The sequence below is a fragment of the Aphelocoma coerulescens genome, chromosome 1 (assembly GCF_041296385.1).
Source record: "Aphelocoma coerulescens isolate FSJ_1873_10779 chromosome 1, UR_Acoe_1.0, whole genome shotgun sequence".
Taxonomy (NCBI): domain Eukaryota; kingdom Metazoa; phylum Chordata; class Aves; order Passeriformes; family Corvidae; genus Aphelocoma; species Aphelocoma coerulescens.
Genome location: NC_091013.1, coordinates 101,729,674 through 101,754,798, shown reverse-complemented (window position 1 = coordinate 101,754,798; position 25,125 = coordinate 101,729,674). Strand labels below are relative to the sequence as shown.

At 37.8% G+C, this 25,125-nt stretch overlaps 1 protein-coding gene across 9 annotated transcripts in view; it reads right to left on the bottom strand.

Moving 5' to 3' along the window:
* Positions 1-1,394: 1,394 nt before the first annotated feature.
* ZPLD1 (zona pellucida like domain containing 1) overlaps positions 1,395-25,125 on the bottom strand; it is a 90,790-nt gene continuing 67,059 nt past the window's right edge. For 8 of the 9 annotated variants that reach the window (XM_069022045.1, XM_069022025.1, XM_069022008.1 and 5 more), the window contains 10 exons: positions 23,054-23,167; positions 17,666-17,886; positions 15,181-15,362; positions 14,470-14,542; positions 11,334-11,431; positions 10,655-10,735; positions 9,659-9,830; positions 8,226-8,334; positions 5,197-5,226; positions 1,395-2,953 (listed from right to left, as the gene is read on the bottom strand). In XM_069022045.1, coding sequence (XP_068878146.1) covers positions 2,778-2,953; positions 5,197-5,226; positions 8,226-8,334; positions 9,659-9,830; positions 10,655-10,735; positions 11,334-11,431; positions 14,470-14,542; positions 15,181-15,362; positions 17,666-17,886; positions 23,054-23,159 — 1,248 coding nt within the window. In that variant the 5' untranslated portion in view covers positions 23,160-23,167 and the 3' untranslated portion in view covers positions 1,395-2,777. Of the gene's footprint in view, positions 2,954-5,196; positions 5,227-7,886; positions 7,914-8,225; positions 8,335-9,658; positions 9,831-10,654; positions 10,736-11,333; positions 11,432-14,469; positions 14,543-15,180; positions 15,363-17,665; positions 17,887-23,053; positions 23,168-25,125 lie in introns of all 9 variants that reach the window. The other variant, XM_069022048.1, reaches the window with a different exon arrangement.

Below are 25,125 nucleotides of genomic sequence, written 5' to 3'. Positions count from 1 at the left end.
GAGTGCCCACTACATGTAATTTACATTTGCAATCCATTCCCCATTCCTTCTCACATCCTGCCCTTCAAAAAGTAGGGTATAACCATCATGCACATCCACTCAACTTCTGCTTACCTGTTACTTGAAATTTGTGAGGTCACAAGTTATGGATTCCACGTGTTCCTTAATACCTGTATGTTTCTTTCAAACAAACCAGGATAGGGATGTTTTTATAAATTCAGTCAGTCCTCACCTTCCTAAAAATATTTTGCCAGCCTGGCTCAAGTTTTCAGCTCTCCTACAATTCATAAATCATTCCCATGTCAGATCTGTAAATGGATAAGCCTTGGTTTAGGCATCATCTTTCACCTGCAACTCTCCATGTTTCTTTACCAATGAGGAACACATATTTATCTCTTTTAATGAAGGATGGAGACAAACACATTCACAGTACATAGCAAGCTCAGCAATGACTCCTACAGATGACTGTTGGAACTCTGTCTGCTAATTTAGCTAGAGGGAGATCACCCTTTAGTATCTAGGAATTTCCACATGAGGAAAAGTTACACAAATATCTTACCTGGTTCTTCACAAAAACAAACCACTCCAGAAATTTTAACAAACTTAAGAATAACATTCTGCATATAACATTATTGAGTAGCAACTCCATTTTTGTAATAGGTTTCCTGAGCCTCAAAAATTTTGGTCAACAAGACTTTGTTAATTACTATGAAATACATTTCTTTACAGAAAAACAAACTTTCTTCCAGAAACACTGAGAAATCAAATAGGACAAGTATGATATTATATAAGCAACTTTTTTTTATTTCCAACACCATTCACTTTCTTTTTCTGTGGTCTTAGTCAAACCATATGGGATTTGTGTTTAAAAAAGGGTCTCCCCCTCTCTCTAGCAGATATTAGCCTGACAGTTTTTAATGGCTGGTAAGTTAAAATGGCATATTCACATTAGTAAGTCCTTTAAAATGTACTGAAGATAGCAATTAACTGCTGAAACAACTTTCTAAGGATGGTAATGGCTATCTCTATCACTGGAAACTTTCAGCTAAAGCTGCGCCTTACTAAGTAGTAATTACATTAATGGAATTTTTGTGGTTGTCTTTATTAGTAAATTAAAATAGATTATCTGAATTTATTTATCCCCAGGCTAGAATATAAATCTCCAGAGTTTACCACACTCCTTTAAAGGTCAGTAATTCTATAATTATATTAATTTATCCTGTATATTGAAAGCTCTTACCAAACCAACTTAAAAAAGCAGGTCCAGTTTTCATCTTTGTAGAATGAGGTCCCTGGAAGCATGTACAAAACTAGCAATTGGACAGGGGGAGGAAAACAGTTCAGACAAAGCATCCATTCTGAAATGTTTAAAATAATTTTATTAAACAATCGTGTTTTACATGTCATCAGACCTAACCCCTGAAGTGCAAAAATGTTTCTGAGGTATTAAGACTGGAGGAAAACAGGCACAGTATTGGTTGTTAGGGATACCGCCCTACAGCACAGTGGAATTTGCAAACAACAGGCCTTTATACAGCATTTACAGGATCAGAGAAAACTGAGAACAAGATTGTATTTGTCTTTAGCCTTGAGACCCAAAAGCCCTGATCACTGGCCAGTTCTGTCACATCAGTGAAGACACAGACACAGTTAACACAGGATGATGATAAATATCAATGAGGTGTTTCTAGGCCAATATGTACAGTACATGAAAAATGAAATTGAACTGCTGTATTTGTGACCAAAATCCCAACTGTCTATCCAGTCCAGCTTAATATGTTGTGCTTATGGTGGCCTCTCTAGTACCAGCATTTTTGTCTACTCTACACAGCTAAGCCACTGCCTCGTGCTCCTGTTTGAGGGCACCTGCCACTCACACTCACTTCAGGTAAGTCTGATGTTTATCAGATTAACTACAGTCAACAGTACAGTACTGCTTGTAGCCTGGTATCCTTCTAGCTGCCCTCTTCCCCTCATCCACGCAGTGAACAAGTCTAACTCATGCAGAAAATCTGCTAAAGAAACAAGAACTGATTTTGATGACTCTTCATGCGGAAATGAAAGCTTTATCTCAGAACTGAAAAACTCATGGGGCAAAACTTGCCCTTACCAATTAGTATATTGGTGAGAGTTTTATTCAGTCGAAAAATTGTGCTCCAAAAATAATTTTCTGTGAGGAAAGTTTGGGCAATAATCGATACATGATATCTCCACAAGTCAATGGAAAATAAATTTAAGGAAATGTTTCCGAATCATTAATAAGTAAAAGTCACTTGTTCTAAGTTTCTCTTGGGTTATTTTTAGCCTATACAGCTGAAAACAAATTCCTCCTGAGACACATTTGTTTTTGTGAAAAATGTAATGACAAAAAAGAAGTTATCCTTATCTTACCAGGTGTTTATGAACTTATGAATTTTTCTGAATGTGACAGGCTTTGTGTAAAAATGGCATACTTGGAAAGGTTCTCATCTGCAGCATCTTCAGCTTTTAGATCTTACTGAGAAGATGAAGACATGAGCTCTATTGTCAGCACATTCATGGGCAAATGTCATGCAGTCTGATCGCAAACACAATTGAGATTCTCAACATTTTCTAGGCTTGTTACCAACATCACTGCTGCTTACCTACAAAACAACATCTAGCAAATCTACAAATACAGAATAGCTGGAATAGAAGCTGGATACCACTGGAGTGTTGCCTTAATATTACTTTTTAATGGAATCATATTTCACAGACAAGAAAGGCAACCCCAAACAAAAAGTGCAAACATATCACTTTCAGTTGAAAACTGGGTTCCGGATGCCACTCAGGGCTGAACTGTTGGGCCAGTTTCTGTGCAGAAGGGTTAGAGAACATACAAAAAAGAAAATGCTTGAAATTCCTAGGATGACAATGCCTGAAATCAGCGCACTGGTGACTGTGTTCATCTGGAAAGGAGGTCCGTTTGGGTGAGCTGTAAGGAGAAGAAAAATGCTCAGGTAAGATCTGGTTATAATCTCTCAGGAGTGCCAAACACTTCTGCCTTCCCCTTCCAACACCCAATACACAGTATAATTGCAGTGAAGGAACTAAAACTGTACCTCAGACTGAGCACCCATCTACTTGGATAAAGCTTATCCAAGCACATTTTGAAAAGTTATTGATTCTTTCAATATCAGTCATGCTGGGGGATAAAGACATATGCCTTCTAAGGCATTATCCCTCATCTGCTAGTGACCAACCTTGACCTGTGCTATTCAAGGCAAGACTATCATTATCCAAGGGCTAACAAGGTAGACATATAAGGATTTGTGGCCTAATCAAGTTAATGAAAGAATTTCTCCCCCACTATCATTATCTATATAAATCAGCATTTCAGTTTATATAAATCAGCAGACATATCTGGCACTGGATATCAGACAATCTTGAAGCTTGTTGTACACCTTCAGAGAAGGCTTCTTCATATGTTTATCAATTGTCAGATAAAAAGGTGACATATTTAATGCTTATTGCAGTTCAACAAGCTGTTCATGGCCCTGTTCTGAGATAATAGGCCACGTACATCTACAGACAGTACTGTCTTTTCCAGCAGGCGGGGAAAAAAGCCATTTGAGTACCAACGAGCATTTGCCATTACCAGTGGTGGAGAGTGAGGTGAAATGACAGCACAGTCTCTATGTGAGAAACAAGACTTCTCCTCCCAGAAGCAGCCACCTGCCCTCAACACCATTAATCCCACCCTCCTCATCCAAGCTGAAAGGAAATCATCACTGTTGATCTGGTTACCCTTCCCTTCTCAACACTGTGCTGCTTTCTGATCACTACAGCAGTAATCTCACCTCACTCTACCTCTGTGCTCTCCACAGCAACAGGCAAAGGAAAGGCTGTTGCTCTGGGATGGAGAGGCTGCTGCTTTTGTTGGATGGGAAGGAAAGGTAGCAGCCATTAACACAGCAAACTGTACACAGCAAATAAGAATTCGCTTTTTATTATTTTAATTATATCCATGGGTAGCAACACACCAGGGAGCAATTAATTACAGGAAGAACTTTGTTTCCATGACAGGCAAGAACAGTAGCTGCTTTTATATGTTCTAAGTTGAGAAAAGAAAGGAACAAATAGTGTTAGAGTTCAGAGGACAGGATAGATTCCTTGTCCCACTCAGTCCTCTTATGAAGAAATTCAAGGTGGAATGACCCAATGATAACCTTGCTCATCCTTTGTGGATACAAAAATGCTGTTAGAAAGGAATTTTCCTGCTGCTTTCTAAGGCCATGGGATACTTTTCTCTCTCACAAAGAGATTAGCACAAGTTCTATAAGCTATGAACGCCGGCGACCTTGTAGAACTTTGTTTATGGTACAGTAGAAACATATTTTGACAATGGATATTCAGGATTTTAGCCAATCCACCCGGGGGGTGGGTGATCCTTTGTCCAATTAGACCACAAAGAAAAAGTCTATAAAAAGTTTGTGAAATAATTAAATAAATCAATCTTGCTGCACAATTCCTGCCTGCTGGATCTTCTCTCCTCCTCCCTACGGCTGCGGGACACGGTGATATTTACTGTGCTAATAATCCTTTCCTAGCCATCAGCCACTCCTTGTTACCAGGAGAGAACAGTAAGAGATAGGCTGAAACAAGTGTTCCAAGTGTCCAAAGGAGAAGCAGCCTAAAACTTAAGGAGCTGATCTCCACCACAGCCTATTTCCTTCACTTTCCTTCACAAGTTCTACCCAAGTTTCTCCACAGCCTCTTTGTGTGGTTAAATGCCAGGAGAACAAGAGCTGAAGCTCTGACCTTCTGGCTTTGAGATGTGAATTGAGCTGGACTGCTCCATAATGACCATTTTCCTGCTCTTCTCCTATGTGGCATGAGCAAATTTTACTGCTTAAGTCTGGTCTTGCATCTGGTGGCTATAATGTACCCTTCACCCTTGTATGCTGTAGCATCAGATCTTCATTTCTATTTCATCATAGGAATTAAAAGATGCAATGTAGATGGTGCTGGGTGCACAAATTAAAGTGAGAATTGCAATTGCTCACCAATTGCTTTTTTTTCAGCATGTTGGTATCAACTCATTTAAAGAAAAAAAAAAGGTAAAAAAAGAAAAAAAAAAAAAACAGTGCATAGATATTAATCTAAATGGCTCATCTCCTCAGTTCTGCTTCCCTCATAAACCCTCTTTTATGTTTCTTGGAATTCTGATTAACTTACCAAGCTGTGAATTGTTGGTTGGCGTCTCATCTATATAAAAAAAAATGGCATGTGTTATATTTTTAAAATTCCTCTGCCTACCTCCTCCCCTCTTGCAACACAAAAGCCAATAGTCATAGTTTTATTTTAAAAATACATCAGCTCTACTTGCCACATTAACTAGCAGCTTTTAGCATCTCTGTTAGAATATGGACAATAACATTAACTGCATGTTGTTGCTTCATTTTTAATATTAAATGGATATGAAAATATTATCTAATATTTTTAATGTCTTGTGGAAAAACAAACTAACACCATTATTAAATCAGGAACCTCTTAATTGAAAAGGTGGCCAGTTCTGTTGTCTCCCTCAGTAAAAATACAGCCATAAGCACAGTGTTATATGCAAGTCCCTTCACTGTTAATCATATAATAAAACAGCTCTATAGGAAAAAACTTGAGTTGTACAAGAAAAAATATGTCAGTGACTATAAATTATTACAAAAAAGCTCTTTTCACCATGCTCATTTTCCTCTTGGCAGTTACATAGTGGCTTTATATTTAGGGTAACATTTGTATTTTGTCTTCAGTTTTTGCTTACTTACCAGTGTCCATTTCAGAATTACATTTCTTGTCACTGTTTTGGGGGGGTTTGTGCAATTTGTAAGCACAGCTCACATATCCATTTGTTTTGAGCCGCTGTCTCCTAAGCTTAAGTGAGACATCCATCAAAAGCTACATAACTTCAACTTCCCAAGTAGGTAGCTGCTTTGTTTCCATACAGAGACTAAAACATTTTCTTCTGTGTACAGCTCCCGTAATGACTTATTTTAGATTAACAAAAAACATATAACATTTCTCTGGAAAGAGCCAAACGTTGGAAATGTGAGTCCAGAACTACACAGGAGAAGGATCATCACTCTTTTGCAGCAGCACTACTCAGTTCCTACCAAGGCAGCTGCATCAGCAGCTCCATTGCCAGGACAGCTGGTGACAGGATTTGTGGGAGGCTACCTTGAGGAGCGTCTGCAGGCACTGATGGGCACAGGCCAGCCCCAGGACAGCTGCAGCTCCACCCTAAATGAGGGAAGTGAAGGCTGCACATCCGAGCATCTGCAGTCCTACTACTGGCATATGGACTGTAGCGAGCCAGGTGCAACAGGTCTGGTGGGCTCAGGACAAATGTATGTCTGCTAAAGCAAGACCTGAGCTGGCTTTGAAAATAGTGTAAGCACTTCCATGCATCACCACTGCAAACCAGGGCTACACCCTGGCATTCCTCATTGAAAATGTACCTAAATTTAAAAAAAAAATTATCCAAAATTATCTAAATTTATTCATCATCTAGATAGTTTTGGTCAAGTTCTCTCACCATCTTCCCCCTTTTATTTTGTTAATTATATTATTCATAAACCTCCTGGGTTTTATGAGCTTATTTTCACAATGGGAAGTGACAGCAGGACTAATTCCCTCTTTCTGCTCCAGAAGAAAAAGAGAAATGCAAATCATATTGAGGGACTTGCCCAATGTCACTCATGAAATTCATGGCAGAGTTTAGAATTGAATTCCATTTTTTTTCAAGTACTTCTCATTAAACCATCTTTCTGTCAGCATGAATGGAATGCTCCAAAAGCATACTATGAAGATAGAGAAATCAAAAAACCTTTACCCACCCACTTTTAGAATACACCTAAAAAAATAGTTTCCTTTTTTCAGTCTTATTCATGATTTCATTTAAACAAACTCAACTGTTGCCATGAAATTACAAAATTGTTTATCCTTTCTTTGGGACCATTAAACATCCATGGGCAGATTTCTTTGCTGGAAGCTATGCAGTATTTAAAGGTAATTGATAAGTATCCTTTTTGTTTTGAATTGTAAAAATAGCATTCATAGCATTTGAATCATGAACTATATTACCTACCAGGGGCTGCTCATATAACAAGCTGTATCTAGTTCCCATTCCTTGCCTAAGGCAGCACTACTGCAGCATGAGTGTTTGGCTGAGCCAATCCGTCACTCATTTCCCATATGTACTCGTGTGCAACTTTGAAGTTAGTTCTTCTCACTTTTTCTCGACTAATCTGATAGCAGCAGCTCAAATGGACCATGTATAATGCAAAAAAATTACTCATTTTCATTGCAGAAATGCTGCTCTTAATGGAACCTATTTGTTCTAAAAGGTGGTTCCCCATCCTGGAGGGTCAGTTGATCTCTTTGTGGATGGGGACAACTACTTGTCATTTAAAGAAGAATTTTATTCTCAAGTGTTTAAATTAGTTTTCCTAGACCAGCTTCAGTCCTACTCTCAGCATCCTAAATCTAAGAGGGCTGAAATTAGTTGCTTAACTGCAGCTACTTATAAATACCTGTAATTTCTAAAATTTAAACTGCAGTCACATAAATTATTTTCAGAGACTGAAGGTTGCATTTAGAGCTGCCTTTTTCTTTTTCCTAAAAGCTTCAGCAATAAAAATGAAAATCATGGAATTTCACCCTCAATTTAAAGCAGTGGATTTTAGCCCACTATTTAAAATTTACAATGGTTTTGTCCCATTTCTTTCTTATAGCTGAAGGCTAAGAATAGTGTGCATTAATTTTAGACAAAATATAGATAAAACCCAGAGGAAAGCTGGAAGAAATGGTGAATAGAAAGTGACAGTGAATATTCATTATCCATCCAAATTAAATTGCAACACTGAACACAGTACCTTAAATTCTATTATCTTCAATGAAATCTGACAAAAAAAGAAGTCGATCCATTGAGTTTAGGCTTTTATAATGGTCTTATATGTATAACAGTATTCCACCATGATTTTATTGGAGGAGGAAGCATGTGAGAGCCAAGCATAAATACTAGCTCAAAATTTCTACCAAACAAAGTAGTAAAAAATATAGTAAAAAAATACTCAGCACTTGTAAAAAAAATACACAGCAAACAAACACAGAATTCACCCTTTAAGTCACCGCAAATTTACATTAAACTGCAAAACATTTCCCCAGGTTTCTGAAATTCCTGCATTCCATAGAGAAAGATTGTTTATTCCTACCACTCCTTGTAATGATGGGGCCAGCAGAGATTACAGCATTGCCAGATGTGCTCTGAGGGCTCCAAGTTGTCCTTCCACCAGTGTCTCTTCTTTCTCTGTTACTGCAGATCTGAGTGGTCAAGCAAAACAACCACAGATTCAGAATGGAACATAATTGTGGCCTTTTGTGCTTCCTTCTTTACTATAAACTCTTTGATAAGTAATACTATGACTTTGATTTTATTTCTTAGTATGCATTAAATTACTTTGCAATAAAAACATCTACAATATTGCCTAGAAGTGTATTTTATAAATGCCTGGCTTCCCGTTGTATTTTGCCTCACTTTGTTTACCAAACTACATTGCTGTTGCATACAGGATCCATCTTATAGTATATTAAATTTTCAGTAGTTAATTTCCCAAAGCTATGTTTACAGAAAGTTTTCCCCAACAAATCTGTTTTGCTTGACAATCCCTATTCTAGCAAGCTTCTCGAGCGAGGGTTTGCACATCTTCCATGGAGTTCTAAATAGCAATGACTCACACTAAATCCCCAGCACTCTCATCTGGAATCCGCCTTCGACATCTGTAACCTATCATCTACCTTAATCTAAGGTACTCAAGCATGCTTCAAATAAGAGCATTCATTTAGTTTCAGCTTCTTGTGAAAGAACTTCAAAAACCTCAGAACACAAATTGAATACAAAACGAAATGTGTTACGTAAATGGGTAACATCATATGAAATAACATACAAAATTTCAGAAGTATACTGAACTGACAGCACTTTAAAATTCTAAATGGGAAGTCATTCGATAGGAAACAATGCTGTGTTCTGAAGACATCACAGAAGTTTGTGTTTACATATTTATTTAAATTTTTAGATTTTCAAAATATATTTGTTGTGCCTGATACTCCTAAAACTAGTTAATTTTGAAGAGACATAACCTCATGAACTTCAACAAAAGAGTAGTTTCCAAATGGTAAGGGAGATGATACTAAACTAAAAGGGGCATAGTATCTTTTTCACTATGAGAAACTCACAGATTTTTCTTGTCAGTATAACAGCATTTCCTATAGCTTTAAGTTTTCCATAAATTCTATTTTAAGATATTTGTCCTCATCCACTGTGATGCTGGATACCTTACTACTAAGAATATTAACCTGAAAGCCATCTCAGAATTCTTACTTTTAAAAACTAAAGACCACAAGGCAAAGCAGTCATTTCTCATATATTCAGTAACCTCTGTTTTGCAGGTCTAGTATTATTTTATCTCCAGATGACAGTGCTCATTTCCATATTCTTCATTAGTTGTTCCACACTACTTCAGACACAAAAAACATTCTTACTTCAGTCCCTGCAAGTCGCTTTCATTCTGTGCCATCCAAACTTCCATGAAACTTGTACGCAGAACCCCACTGTGCCTATTTTATATCCAGATAACTAAGAACTTACTGGCACAAGAAAGGGACAGTCATCTGCTCTGCACAGCTTCGTCACACAGTGAAGGAAGACTGTCGACATCTTCTGGTTCTTGTGCTTGACAAAGCGAAACACCTCAAAGGAAAACCGGCCCATTTGACTCTTGCCGTTTTCAATTATGGTTGTCTGCGGATCCTTGTCACAGCTAGTTTTTGCAGAGAAGAGTAAAACTGGGATGAGCAGCTCTGTTAGTATTTTGAAGCTGTTAGCTGAGAATAAGATGACTTAAGCAGCAAGTTCAACGCTTTAGTTCCTTGGAAAAGAACACAGTGCAAATATCTGCAGACACAATCTGCCTGTTAGGCTGCAGCTCCTCGTGCTGAAGTGCATTCCCACAAAAACACTATGCTTTGTTTTGCAGCACTGCAGCTATAACCAAGGTACCATTTAATTCCAGTGCCCAAAGAAACTTGAGACCTGAAGCAAAAAGCAATCAGGTATGCTAACCAGTATAGACAGGTAACTCCAAACGAAGACAGTATCTCTCCAGTAGGTGTCACAGATAAAATTTAATCTGAGATACTGCCAAGATGTTTTTCAAAGCTCCAATTCAAATAAATGTTATACAGGAAGTAGGAGCAGGAGCATCTATTTATATTTAATCATTTGCTTAACTACTTTCCTAGATTGGAGTCCCTGATGTTTTGTATCACTGTCATTCACGACATTTACCTTTGGTAAAATAAAGGCCAGTTTAGCCATTCACTTTGAGCATTTATTTTATCTCTAGCAGAACTATTTTGGTTATATGCTTTTCTACCTTCACAATTCTTATGACTTTGCACTTGCTTCTATGTTTACATTCACACACAAATAAGTTCTGACATGTTAGCTATAAACCTAGCCCTTGGCCTGCCTGCTAATAGTGCTTAAACTTTCCAGGCAGCTGAAGACACCACCATTGAAGAGATTTATAATTATTCTTTTTAAAGAAAGACCAACAAAATATTGGATTTGCACAGGGCCTACCTGAAGAAAAGATCATATCGAAGATCATCACTAGGATTGCCAGATGGTGTGGTGTAACAGTAGTCCATCAAAACATTCCACCTGCACAGGGAGTAAAGTGATAGATCAGGGAACCAGCAATGCAAGACTGGGGGTGTGAGCGAGGTGAGATGAAAGGACAGTACAGGAAAGCATACAAACAGTAATGCAGGCTGTTACAGAGAAACTGTATTAAACACATCACATACAAGTCATCCTGTTTCTCCAATTACTTAGAAAATTAAACAGCACAACACAGCAGCAGAATTGTATAAACCAAATCATTTGGTTTCATGCAAGTCAACCACCACACCAACACACATTGTACATCTCCTCTCAGAAATCATGGCCACATAGGACTAGAAATCAAAACCAACCCACTTTTAAAAGCCCTGGATTTTCTCATACAGAGGCCTTTTCTTAAATAAAAAACAATATAGGATTTAAAGTATAATTCAGGAAAACTTTCATATGAGAACTGAAGCAAAATATGCGTTCACTGTCAAGGACCTGACACCCTCCATCTGAGAGCAGTGGTTATTGAACACCAACTGTTACTTTGAAACACAAAAGCTATGAGGAAAGACAGATGCTTCTAAATCAGATAAGTAACAAGAGCTGAAAAGCAAGACAAGACAAGAAATAACACCCTTTATGTTACCTGCCATCAAGGTTGGTTGCTCTTACAGCTGCATATATTTTGGTTTTCAAAGGCAAGCCTGTACTTGGAATAATGAGTTGCTGGCTGTAGGTTGAATCCTGTAAAACAAACATTGCCTCAATTGTAACAGAATTTCCACTGTAACAACCCATCTGCAGCCACAGACTGAGTTCTCATCAATTTCTCTGACCCTTCTGTGTAGAAAGATCATTTACTATGTCCTCTGTAAGGAAACAAGCATAAAAGCAGTGCTGGAGCACTTGCCTACAAGTTTGTCTGTAAAGACTGGCTTTGCCCCATGCAATAATTTGGGAGAGTCTATGATTTAACAAGGTAGTTGGATCAGTGATTAAAGAAAATGTATCATTCATTGACATTTCAGTAAGTCTAGCAGAACTTACAGGCAAAAATGGGAGCTATTCTGGTTTTCTAAAGAAGGAGCTTTACTGGGTTGTCACACTGTACTCCTTCCCAGGAATGTTTGCTAAGTTTATTTGAATTAGTGGAGACAGCAATGCCATGAGGTGTTATATATTTTAAGATATAGTATGGGAGAACAGAGACATTATGTTATGCAAAAATGTAGTTTCTATGGAAGCTGGCTTCTTGAAAACTATCAGTAACAAACATTTCCATTTAAATTCTAGTATTTCAAAAGAGCTGTTTCAAGAAAGTTGTATTCAACCTTTTGTATTTTGTATTCAACAAAATTTGGGAATTCCACATATACTACTACTTCAATATAGTCGTTTTACTGGGGGTTTTTTGTTCGAAGTCTGAACTATTAATATCACTTTAGCAACAAAGCCATGAAACAGATCTGTGTGAGAGATATTATTTCAGAATATCAAAATGCACTATCTGGTAAAATCACTTATGTCAAACACACTGCTAATGCAGATAGCACAGCAACTCTGTTGAGACCTCTTGTGAAAGGTCAAAACAATACATAGGAAAAAATCTGGTAAACAGGATTTCGACCGGGCTCATTGTGGCAATCGAGATCAAGGCAAGCAGCAGCTGACATCAACAGGAAGGTTTACACCAGAGATCTAGAGGTTTTTTTTAAAGGTAACAATGCCAAAATTAACAACATGCCCAATATCCAATCTGTGCAGTATCAGAGGCCTTCCGGTAGGTTTGCCTTCTTTCAAATTAATTATACATTTCTATAACACATAGCTCTGCCACATTTTGTAAATGATCAAGAAGTGCAAGACCCTCACTATTACATCCCATAGTTGCTCTTTTATTCTTTAATAGTAGTTTTTATTCATTTAGACGTTTGCAAAAGACATAAAAGCACATGGACACTTAGGCTTTGTGAAAGCCCATTAAATATTTTGGTATTAAACTCTGAGTCTATCAGAACAGCTCTTCTTATCTTTCCAAACAATGACATGTACCAGCATCACAAAGTAGAAGTAAACACTTTCTGAGGGAGCACAGAGGTGAGCTGAGAAGATGACGAGTCAATGTTAAGAAATAACACTACAGCTAAATTTGGAAAAGACAGCTGCTTGCAGTCAAGAGACACATCTGTACACAACCCTTCACCACTAGGAAGGCTGGACATGAGCCTTGAGGCCTCTCCCAAAACCAGGACTGCTAACAGGGATGAAGGGAGCCCACAAGACAACAGGTGTCCAAAGAAGCACTCCCCACAGGAAACAACGCAGGCAATGCACAATCCCCCCATGCATTTATCCAGCCCTAGGAAGTGAAGCAGGAGGGCATATCCACCACTGGAATCTGCCAGACTTAGCAGTATTATTCATGACAGTGCTACTCACTAGGGCAAGTAATATGACTGCTATCAGAACAGAAAACAGCACTGTTCATGGTCAGTTTGCAACCTTACAGGAGCAGGGACGATGACAGCACATTTTGGCATGGGATACTTAAGGAAAAGACGTGCTCACTATGAGCATCAGCAGCATTTATTGCTGACTCTTTGCTGAATTGGGCCCTGAAGGGCAGTCAACATTTGGCAGTCAATGCTTGGCTTGACTGAGAAATTTGCCCACCCTCATTCTGCCCCATCTTTTTGATCCAGGTTTATTTAAAAATGAGAGAACTATAATCATCATTTTAACAGATTATAGGTTGTTATTTGGAGCTGTGCTCTTTCAAACAAACATGATTTTTTAGAGCATGCCATTGAAAAATGCCCTGTTGCAATATTTATAGCTCATTATGTTCAAAGCATAAAGCATTGACTTTTAAATCAGTTGCATGAATTATAACTCAGCAGCATGATGGCATGAATAATAATGCAAAAAAAATCGGATTCATAATTTACAAAAATGATGCCTGATAGATTGAAAAATTGATATTTAAATCAGGTATTTAAAATGTATGAGTAAAAATTTTAATCAACACAAAAATACAATTTTAGGGATTAATGTTAAGTAGAGGTCCTTGCATTTTTCATGTTTTAGTGTCACCAACCCATTTTACACGGTAAAAGCTTTTACAATAACGCATATTCGAGTTAAATTATCTAAAACATAAGGAAGAAGCATTGGATGAAAACTGTAATAATTATTAACCCTTAAAATCTTTAAAGTCCACACTGTAAGGCAACATATGCATCAGGCTATAGATTTGAAACAGATACATCCCTCACTACCATCACAAATGATTGAAACACTCTGATGTAGCCAAAGGGCTACAGTTTATTGCTAAGGGAATAGGTCTGGAATAATTTTACAGAATACTACAGAGTACTCTCTGTTTAGGCACAAAGCACCTATACACACTCAGAAACATAATAAATGCAAACAAAAGTATGCACTCTGGAGTATGATTGTTATTGCTACAGTTGATTAGTCACGTGGCACTACAAACTGAAAGCCAGAGCAGTAAATTGAGGAACGGTATAAATACGGGACAAAAAGAATGTATCTGTCCTCAAAGATCAGCCATATAAATACAACAGCAGGTACATGCAAATAGACAGGGAAAAGGGATTCAGAGATGAAAGATGCCTCGAAGAAGGGCTTGGTTCATGGGAGGAGTGGGAAGGAAATAGCAAATTATGAAGAGGAATCTATACTTTGGTCTGCTAAACCAGTTTGTACCCATATAGTGCAGAGATTAATTTAGTCCAGGTCATACTGTGTTTTATACTCACATTGTAAAGCAACAAATTCAAAGTGCTAATAAATGTACCATTGTTCTCTCTTACAGAAATAGCAGCTGATGACCTACAACAGAACCAGAAACCAAAAACCATCATGAAGAAAGATACCTTATTTTTGGTTTTGCATACTGTGCTGGGTTTTATCATTAAAAAACTCAATGAGTCATAACGCAAGGAGTTAATTTATGCATTTGGGTTATAAACTTCAGAAACAGGAATTTATAGTGGAAATACTGACAGTCTTAACTATGCAGAAAATAATGGAAACACGAATCAGAAAAATAATTAGCAGAGAGGCAAAGTGACAAAAAGGAACCCACCTTACATGATGTACAAGGTTTACTCACAGAAATATTTTCTCTTGCATTCTATATTTACAAGCTTATGAACTATTTCATGAAGAATTATCTTTTTTTTTGCTGCTATAATTTTTCTGAAGAACATCTGAATTTTAAAGGAAGTTTCACATTATCTAAGGGTCTCTTCATAATAGCAGCTCTTCATAAACTATGTTATCTCACATAATGATGCTACAGAATTTTCTTTTTCATTGCAACCCCTCTTCTTTTGGGGCTTTTTTCCTTTCCCTTTACTCTTACACAGCTAAAAATTGCTACATGGTCAATGCTGTTATGGTATGCACATATACGTGCTTACACAAACATGGGGAGGAAACACATAGAAGTGAAAAAGCACACTTACGAAGCGAGCTGGGTATTGTTAACCAAGTACTCCAGTGGGTAGCTACAGCTAAATTTGTACAGAAGCCCAGGCAAATAGCTGATAATCGTTGGTGGGTCTGGTGTGTCAATGTAGCCTGAAACATTACCTATCTGTACCACTGAGGTATTTCCATAAGCATTGATACCTCGAGCTGAGGATACCTATTGAGGAAGACAGAAAATTAATATTAGCTGGAAGTTAACGGTGGAACAAAAGATCTTAAGGACACTGATGGTTTAGCCCATAATTTATCTTGAAATATCTTCACTAAAACCTTCAAAAATTAATTTAGTTTAATAACAGCTTCCCTGTGTTCTATTTGCACCTCCCTGGAATCATGCATATACAATTCACAAGCTGTATCCCTGTTCTTAGAACAAACCTGAGCAACATTTGAAAAAATTATGGATCTTGGAAGCATATCTTTTGGTAGATAATTTTTTTTCTCTACATTCCCAATGAATTCATGCGACTTATTGGGAAAAACTAAAGGAACTTTTCTGTTATAGTTAAAAAGTATTATCTTACAATGAGCTTCCATATGCAAGAAAAAGGTAAATACACAAACAATTTCATTCACAGAAGCAACATTCTCTCACTGTTGAGCTTTGGTTTGGACCCATCAAAAACAAGGTACTTTATAAGCAGACACAAGCTGAATAGCTGAACTTTGAGTCTGTGTTTTGTTTATATTATTCATTTCTAAATCTTAATTTTAAACTATAAACTGCCAGAAATTACAGAGCTGAAAAGTAATACAAGCTTAACCACAATGCAACCTAAATTCCATCCATGGGCATGTGCTATTCTGTATTGCTCAGCTCACAGAGTGTGCAGAGCCTGCAAGAACACGCAGCTCTCAGGAAAACTGAGGGACACTTTCCTCCTGGTAGCAGCCCAGCTCCACTCCATCTGTAGCTACTGATCTGAGTAAGGGGGTGGTCTGAAAGTAGCTGAGAAGCATCACAAATTCCTTTGTCAGTAGGCATATATACAACGAGGTAAATTAACATGGCACTGGACTTCTACTGTAGCATTTCTGTTGTCTAACTTTATTAGCAAAACAGATGTTCTCAGTAGCATTAGAACACATGGTTTCTTAAAAAAAAAATTCATTATTGAAGAATCATCCTGAGGTGCACATGAGTTGCAACATTTTGCAGTAAGTAGCACAGGACACACAGCAGGAACTTGTCCACAGAAAACACACCTAAAAGACAGAAACAGGCGAGCATTTTGCCAATAGCATACTTAGTAATTTGCTGAATGGCACAAAAATGTTGAAAATAGAATTTTCCAGGATCTGAGTTTTGCCTAAGTGCTATAGGCTAAGGTAGCACAGTCAACTACAACTCTGTTAACTTCCTTGCCACCCTACTCCCATAAAGTAAAAAGTTGAGTCTGTTGTATTACAGAAAGACCTGGGTTTTACACAAGTTCTGCCTGAACTGTTGTCTTTCCTTTACTTTTATTGAAAATTAGCTTGAAGGTCTTTCCTGTGAAACACTGCCAAGAAATGCAGGGCAACGTACTACTCCAGTGTGGGGAACATGATAAGAAATGCTCCCTGCTCCTGTTTTGTCTTCATTTTGGGGCACAGTATGAATAAACAGACAGGATGGGGGGAATATTTTTGGTTATATTTTTCACAGCTGCTACTTTATCTGTATTCAGTGCAGCCTGTTGAGGGACTTCATGAGGAGCTACAATTATTTGAACTTGTCAGACTGGGGGCTCCTGTTTTGTTTTTCAGACATCAAGCTCTTATGAACATAACCAAGAGCAAGTCCAGGGACTTTACAAGGTGACCAGCTACACAAGAACAGGAAGAAGTGGCTTCCTGGAATGGTTTTCTACTGCAAGTCATGGAGGTGCTACATTTGGAAAAGAGAGCCTTGAATTGGCTGAACTGGTTTTTTGTTGAAATTTTAAAAGAAAACAGTCTAAGGCAAAGAGGTCACAGAGCATATCAAACATTTCAGCCCAGTTTCAGTAAAATTATTAGCAACAAAACAGGGGGCTTGTTATAAAAACTGACAGGGATCAAGTACAAGAATTCCAGAGAGAATAAAAGCTTTAAAAATAATACATTTTTCCATTTGTTTTCTTAAGTTATTCATAGGTACTTTGATACAAGTCATCACTGCTTACTCAATGTGATACACACAAACTGTGAAAATCTCCACTACTGCAAGATCCAAGGCATGGACGGCAAGAGTTTTAGAAACGCCTTGGGAAAATACTTAAATTAAAATTGTACTTTCTAATCAGAGGACAAATGTGTGTCCCACCATATTTTCTCAGTAGTAATCAAGATTATAAGTTACCAACTTTCTCTGGTTTTCTTTGATATATGCAATATGTTTCTAGCTGGGTAAGACAAAGTAAATATTATCTATAAAAGATACAATGCTGTGAAGAACATTCACTTGATCCTAAATATGCTACTTTGATTTGGTCTTACCACTAAAGTGTTTCCACAAGATTCCAAAGTACTCAGATTGATGATGAAAATGACCACTGCTGGAAAGGTGTTGTTATTGATGAAGCCCCTGCAGTGGGCATCCCCATGTTTCCCATTCAATGCCAGATCTGTCTCAGAATAACCAGAGAAAAGAACGGTGCAAAAATTTATCTTCATAGTAATTGTCTGTACTCCACAGAAAACATTGATGTCTCGCTCAGCTGCAAGAAGAATACAGGGGAAGCCACTGTAAAAAGATTTGAAGTAATCATCATATAACCATTGTAGCAGTTAGTCTAGCATTGTGACTTCCAATCAAATAAATTTTTACACTTCAGTCACAAAAAAATATTAGAATATAAGGGTAGGAATTGCAAATCTGAAGAACAGATTTGACTCTACCACCTCACTAAAGAAAAAACCAAGAATTAATATAGTAACATAGTGTAACCAAGCAAGAAACACATTAATCTAAAATCCCCCAGCAAACCTTTTAGTAGCACATTCATAAAATGAAACACTGCAACAGAGTAGAAAACAGCAACTGGTAAATACTTGGAGTCTGATTAAGCAGCCTCCTCTGGAACAGAAATTTCTGGCAATTTTGAGGAACTGAGGAGGCCAAGCTCTGCCTCCCAGCCCACTCCGGCGTAGAAACTGGCATGAAAACATTTTTCTGATTTATCTGGCGTCCACTTTGTATGAGATCACAGTCTCAGGCTGTGCAGACTTTGAAGTACAATCAACAACATATCAGAGCAATTTATTATGATGTCTCCAAAGTTGGTTTTTCCTGGGTTTTGAGGGTTTTTGTTAAGAACCATCAGCTTGAGCTTTAATTAAAAAATCAGTTGGCTCTTGAAAGACAATGATCAATACTACAAAGCATCTTGCAATCTTTCATTCTGTGCGTTATGACAACACAAAAGACCTAGAAAGCAGCAGCTGTTAAAACTGATCAATTTTTGAACAGCAAAAGCCATCTTTGGACAATTTGACCTTCTATTCAAAAGTTCTGAAGATTTTTATGTACTGAATGGGAAAGCATCAGGGTCAGATACAGGCACAAGCAACAGACTGTTTTGCTTTACAGCTCTGATATTGCTCTTCTTCAAGGTCTTCTTCGCCTGTAGATGACTGGGGTGTTGTTCTGGTGTTTCCCCCTAGTGCTTTACAAAAATACATACTGAATTGTGTTAAACACAGACATTACTCCTTTACATAACAACTAATTTATTACATCTGCTTAAAGATTAAGTGCTCTTTAAAATTGTAGAACAACTTCAGTCAATACTATACCATTAAGCCTGCTGAAATGAATTGTTTCACTGCGTTGTCACAGCAGAGAGGAAATGAAATCTCCATTCTAATGAACTAGTTCTTCCCCCATGGTACAGGAGCACAAGCAGTTTAATTTAGACAGCTTTAATGGTGGCTTTCAAGCCAAAACAATCAAGTGCAGGAAATAACAGGCCAAACTCAGTCCTGAGCTAATGCCGTGATAAATGTTACTCACTGGGTGTAAATTTGGGCAGAAAAGTACTGGAGGAAAGTCAGGAGTTGAAGTGATTTGGCATGAAATTCTCCTGGTTTGTACACAATCATAATCCCACTAATGTAATGCACAAAGATCAGGAAGCAGCATGCCTTGGTTTTCACTACAGGAGGACTATTATGATCCATTTAATGAGTGTACTAAGGTAGAGGGACCAGTACAGAAAGGCAAATGGTAAAGTGCATTTATGCTTCCTTGGACTGATGCACAAAACAAATTGTAACAAATTGCAGGATGTAACACAAAGTAGTTCAGTTAATTTTATAACTCACTTCAAGCCTTTTCAACAAGCAGGATATTAACTTCACCAATTAAGTTACCATTACTGCTTGCAAAATTATCATTTGAAACTATGGGAAATGAGACCATACCATACAAAAGCAACTTTTGTGTGATACAGGAGGATAAACAATTTTTCCAAACTGAACCTTTCTGCCCATTACTTCATAAGGAAGTATTGCTGCCAAATTAATCCATTATGGAAATAAAACATTTTTTGTTCAGAGATTAATCTTAAGCCAGTCCCAGACAGACCTAATGCCCCCTTAGATGTTAAATATCTAGCTCATTTCTTGACAAATCAGGAAGTTAAATATTATTCCTATATAAGTTAAAGGAAACAAATTAACAAAAAAAGTATTTGCATTCCTGCATTAAAAGCTTCTGGTTTTTTCAGTAAGAGGAGCAATGATTTGAAAGTTATTGTACCCAACTGATGAAGCCTTAAATATAATGACCTCTCTGTCACAGAGTTTCCATACAGGCAAACCACTTGGTTTCTTTCTAACTCAAATCACCCAAGCTATGTCTACAGCCAGCAGTGCTCATTAATGTGTCTCAAGCAAGAGAGTACACAGATCCTACAGTAACAGAGACCATCTTGAACTATGGGCAGACTCATGGTGACAAATGCTGGGAGCTCCACTGACCACTTCTAGGCTGCACACATTGCCAACTCACTCCAGGACAGGCAGCAAAAAAACCCTCAGAGAACAAGAGTTTTCCACAGAACACCACTGATGAAAGTCATTCCACCAGAACAGGCGTGAAAAGACCTGTGTCGTTCAAAACCATTTTCTCTGCATGAACCTCCTCTTTGATCAAATCACTCCCTTGATATTGAATTAAAATACATAGTGTAAGTGAAAAAGATGCCACATTTCCTCAGTCCCTACTAAGTTCTCAACACGTACTTAAAACAAGAACCCCCTGAATGAGAGCTGCATTTCCCAACTGGAGACAGACTGCTCTATGCCCCAAAAGCCTTCTAAAAGCTTCTACTGCAATGTAGAACTAAAGTTCTTTCCCTAGGTAAGCTCTCTGAAGGATAGCAAGATCTAACTTAATTATATATTCTCTAGGACACATCTAGCTTCTGGTATAAAAAAATCACTGTATTTTCACTCTACCAAAAACTGGGCTATTTTTCCTTCCTTCCTGATGACTGCTGCATATCTGCACTCTAAAATAAACCTGCAAACTGCAGAAACAAAAGCTCAGTCTGATTGTCATCCTATTTATGCAGAACTATTCCTATTCAAGAAGTCACCTAAGCAATGAATGATAAAAGCACAAACAAATGAAAAATGGATGAGCTCCATGGTTCCTCTAGGAAGGCTTCATTTCTCCTCTTTGTTGAAGACAACTTCTGTTTCTTAACAACATTTAAAGAAAAAGAAGAGACAACTTCAAGACCCAATGGCTTCTTCAGTATCTGCACACCCTGCCTGGAACTCCAGCTGACACCAAGGAAGACTCCTTGTGTGGAACAAATGAGGAACAGGAAGAAATCCATAACCAAGACTGTGAGTAGTATCTCAGTCTGGGAGATACAGGTTTTAAAATGTTCTCCTTTTTGACATCTCTCTCACCTCTCCCCTCACATTTGAACCCCAAGGGCCCTGATGCAGCACCCCCAAAGCCACAGCCTCAGCCAAGTGCTGGGGAAGCCAGCACAGGAAGAGTGAGCCCCTTCTCCCTGCAAAGGCTCTCTCACCCATCCTCAACAGCCTCTCAGCTGCACGAGCCCCAAACCCTTAGCAGACCCTTCTGCATACTGAAAATAGCACCTGTCAAATTTGGGGACAAAAGGGGTTTCTGGCTTTTACCGCCATTTCAGATGCACAACTAACAAACCGAATTATTTTTCTTTCCTAGCTCTCAAAACCAACAGTAAGACTGTTGATTAAATTCCAGCCTTTGAATCTTTGCTGTCTTAGACGTGAAACAAGAAAAAGCAGGACTCTGCTCTCAGCTCCTATGGCCAGTGAGGGGTGATTAGAATTTACTTCAAAAAAATCTATTTACTTGTAACCTAAACAGATTTTCTCCCAAGTAATGAGATTTGGCAGACATGGAATCTGATATGACTCATTTTTATGAGGCAGAACTGCAAGAGGCCCCTAAATACCCGCAAAAAGAGATGAATTGAATTCACAGGTATCACATTTCAAATAAACATTGGCACAGAGCAGGTGCAAAAAATGACCACAGAATAATTTTAAAACACAGAAAGAGGAATATAAACTTCCCTCTAGCTATTGCAAACCTCTCAAGAGGCCTGACAGGGACCAAAAAATCCACAATTACATAAAAACTCAAAAGGTAGATCTGAAGCAGGTGGGCAAAATTCACTCACACTTCAGAGGCAAGTCTGTAAAATTTGGTGCTAAGAAGAGGAATATATAAGTAGTTTGTGAAATACTCAGCTAAACTGTGATTTTCTCAGGAATGGAGACAAAATATTTGATCTTCTTTGCATGTCTTATTTCTCTGTTCTTCATGTTCATATTGATTAAGTAAAAGAGAATCAAACCCACTGTTGGTCTTTATGTCAACAAAGCACCTAGCAGTGTGACAGTAACACAGGAATCAATAAACAGACTTTCTGACGACTTAAATTTAATAAAAGAACTGATCCTTCCTGGAAAAAAAAAATCAAAACTTTTATCATTCAGAAAGCAACAACAGGAAAGGTATTACAGTGTAATACTACACTGAGTGTTCACCACTAAACTATTCAATTCAATTGCTGTCTCAGAAAAACAAGATATGAGAGAGACAGTATTCACAGCCTTCTTTTTATTATTATTATTCTGCCCAAGATACAGCTGAAGCAGGAAGGATGAGCAATGTAATAGAAACTAAAAGGATCCTTTGCCTGAGTAAACCCTGATACCTGCCACTAAGACTGACATTTCATTTCTATTTGTCACTGTATTAACAGTTCTGAACATCCAATGTCCCCAAAATTATTTCATTCCCATTTTCTTATAGGAGGGACAATACATCATACACAGACATATCCCATTGTTTCACCTGTCCCTAACCAAGGACTTAATGTGGAAGCGAGGCACTAAATGTTGCCATCAAGTCAATTTTGCTTAAAATAGACACACATTTCTTTATTTTAGTAAAAGGATATAATTATATTCTCTTACCTAGGGAAAGAAAATTATAAAACCCAAACATGAAAGAAAACCCAGTTAGAAGTGTGAGAGTGCTAAATCCAGAGGGAACATTTACCACAATATGAGCTCTGGTAAATGTCTTGGACAGTTTAGAGCTCTGGCAAAAGCAGGTCAAGCCCCACTGATGTGAGGGGGATTGTGTGCATTGCTACCAGGCTGAATTTGACCCATCGTGCAATTAAGAAGAAAGTAAAGTGCAACATTAGACGAGTTCATTGTCACAAAGATAGTTAACACTCACTTAATGTGGAGTCCTACCCCCAGGCTTTAGACAGATTTAAAGCTCTGTATTTAAAAATAAGCACGGCCTTGCACCAAGACAATAAAGAAGCCATTAGAAAAAAAAGTCTATTAAATACTTACCAGGAAACCTGCTATGGAGGTTAGCATCACAGTTGTATCCATTGAACTGAGCCGTCACTGGAAGCACTTTAATCGTCAGCAGGAGCAGCAACCATACCTGTTCCATTGCAAAGCCTAGCAAAACATTAAGTGGTTATTACACACATCTGTTCAGTGCAATAAGATGCTTACTGCAAACATTCTATCACTCGGGAGGAGATGGTCTCCAGCAAAGGAACTGGAGATAAAGCTCACAAGCTTGTGGGAAACAGGTCACAGACAGCAGGGCCCATTTCTCTGTTCCTGAATAATGTGTAATTTCTCTTAACTTCTACAACTTTTGATCATAAATTTTATTTCAAAATAAAAGTTACTCAAGGATAATAGAAAAGGTAAAAAAATAATCAAAACTAAAATATATTAATAGATTAGAATTGCTTGAATATTTAAATTCCAACTGTTTTTTGACATTTCAATGTAAAAATTCCTTGAGAAAGACATCTTGGCTAAAATAAAACTATGGTTCCAAGTTGTGGAAAACCACAGAGATAAATGGCTAGCTCAGCAATTCTTAGGGTCAAGATCCCAGAATAAAAGTCAGTTCATATCTATTTGCCAAACATTTGTTCTTTGCAGCACACATGCAATTAAATTGTGCTTACACAAAGAGCTGGTACAGACACTTTCATCTGCTTGAATCGTATCTGACAACCAGAACACATGAATTTCTAGTGTTCTCAGTAATTATTCCTTTTGCTAGGAAAGCTGCAAGGTGTAATACTTGTGGTATTTACCACAACCAAAAAAAAACACTTTCTTATACATGTCTGTCAAAAGCATCCCAAAATATTGAGATTTTTGTCCGTGAATCCAAGTGCACTGATTTGTTTAATATATATATATAAATAAGATTTTGTCATTCTAGAGAATATAGCTGCTGATGTAGACCCCCAAATGTGGCAATGCTCTCCATTTACCTAGACAGGAATTCAGCAATTCTAAGATTTCGGAAATTGCTTTCTCTAAGACTACAGATCACCTTTCTCCAAGTGGATAAGGAAGCTTCAGTGCAAACTTCAGTGATGTAGCACACCTAAAAAAAAGCAGCCATACCTGGCATGGCAAGGGGTTGTCATGCATTGGTGAGAAGAGATGGCCACAGCACATGGAAAGAACATTTGAGACAAATCCTCACTCTTAACTGTATCTTTCATGGCTACCCAGAAGACTGAGCTACTTCTCCTCAATAATGCAAAGACTTCTACTGATTTTCAAACCATGCTCATCTAATGCTCTGCATTGAAAGAAAGACCCTTAGAGGACACTCCCAAGTGCTTTGTCAATAAACAGATCAACTCCAACACAACACTGACCCAAATTCTTCTAAAAAGTCAAATGTATGTCCAAGTGTACATGGAATAAAATGCAGAATTGGAAACACCAGCTTCCAGCTAAGCATGCATGTTTGGGAAGTCAGATATCACTTTTGCTGTTATCACATCCAAAAGCACCTCTGCCACCTAGTTCACAACTTCCTGAACGTGTGAGTTACAGCAACAATGCAACCTTCTTTTTGTTTCAGGTGGATACTAAATTCTAAACAAAAGCACTCTTTGTCCCTTTACTCTTTTTCCATTAGGTTCCCTGGGAGGTTGACAGTACTTGCGGCTAATGTTGATGAAGAATTGTGAAAACATAAGAAAGAAAATAAAATTTCCTACTGGGTTGCTATGAAACCTCTGTATTTGCATGATCTCTTCACCCTGTCCATTACACTCAGATGGAGAAGTAAGGCAGTGTTTTGTTTGTTTGTTTACTATGAAAATTCACACTTTATTTTGAAATAAACACTTTTACCTTCAGAAAATTGACATTTCTCCAGTGTCCTGGAGCCTTAACTCTGCTTGTACAGCAGTTACATCAATAAAGTGGCTGTTACTGTTCTCTTGTATATGGGCTGGTTTCTGATGTCCATTACAATGGGATATCTCAAGGGCAATTTACCAAGATCTAAACCCAAGTTTAATTTTCTAACATCTGCAGTGTTTTTTTGCTAGCAAAAAAACCTGTTTGAAAATAATTTAATGAAAGAT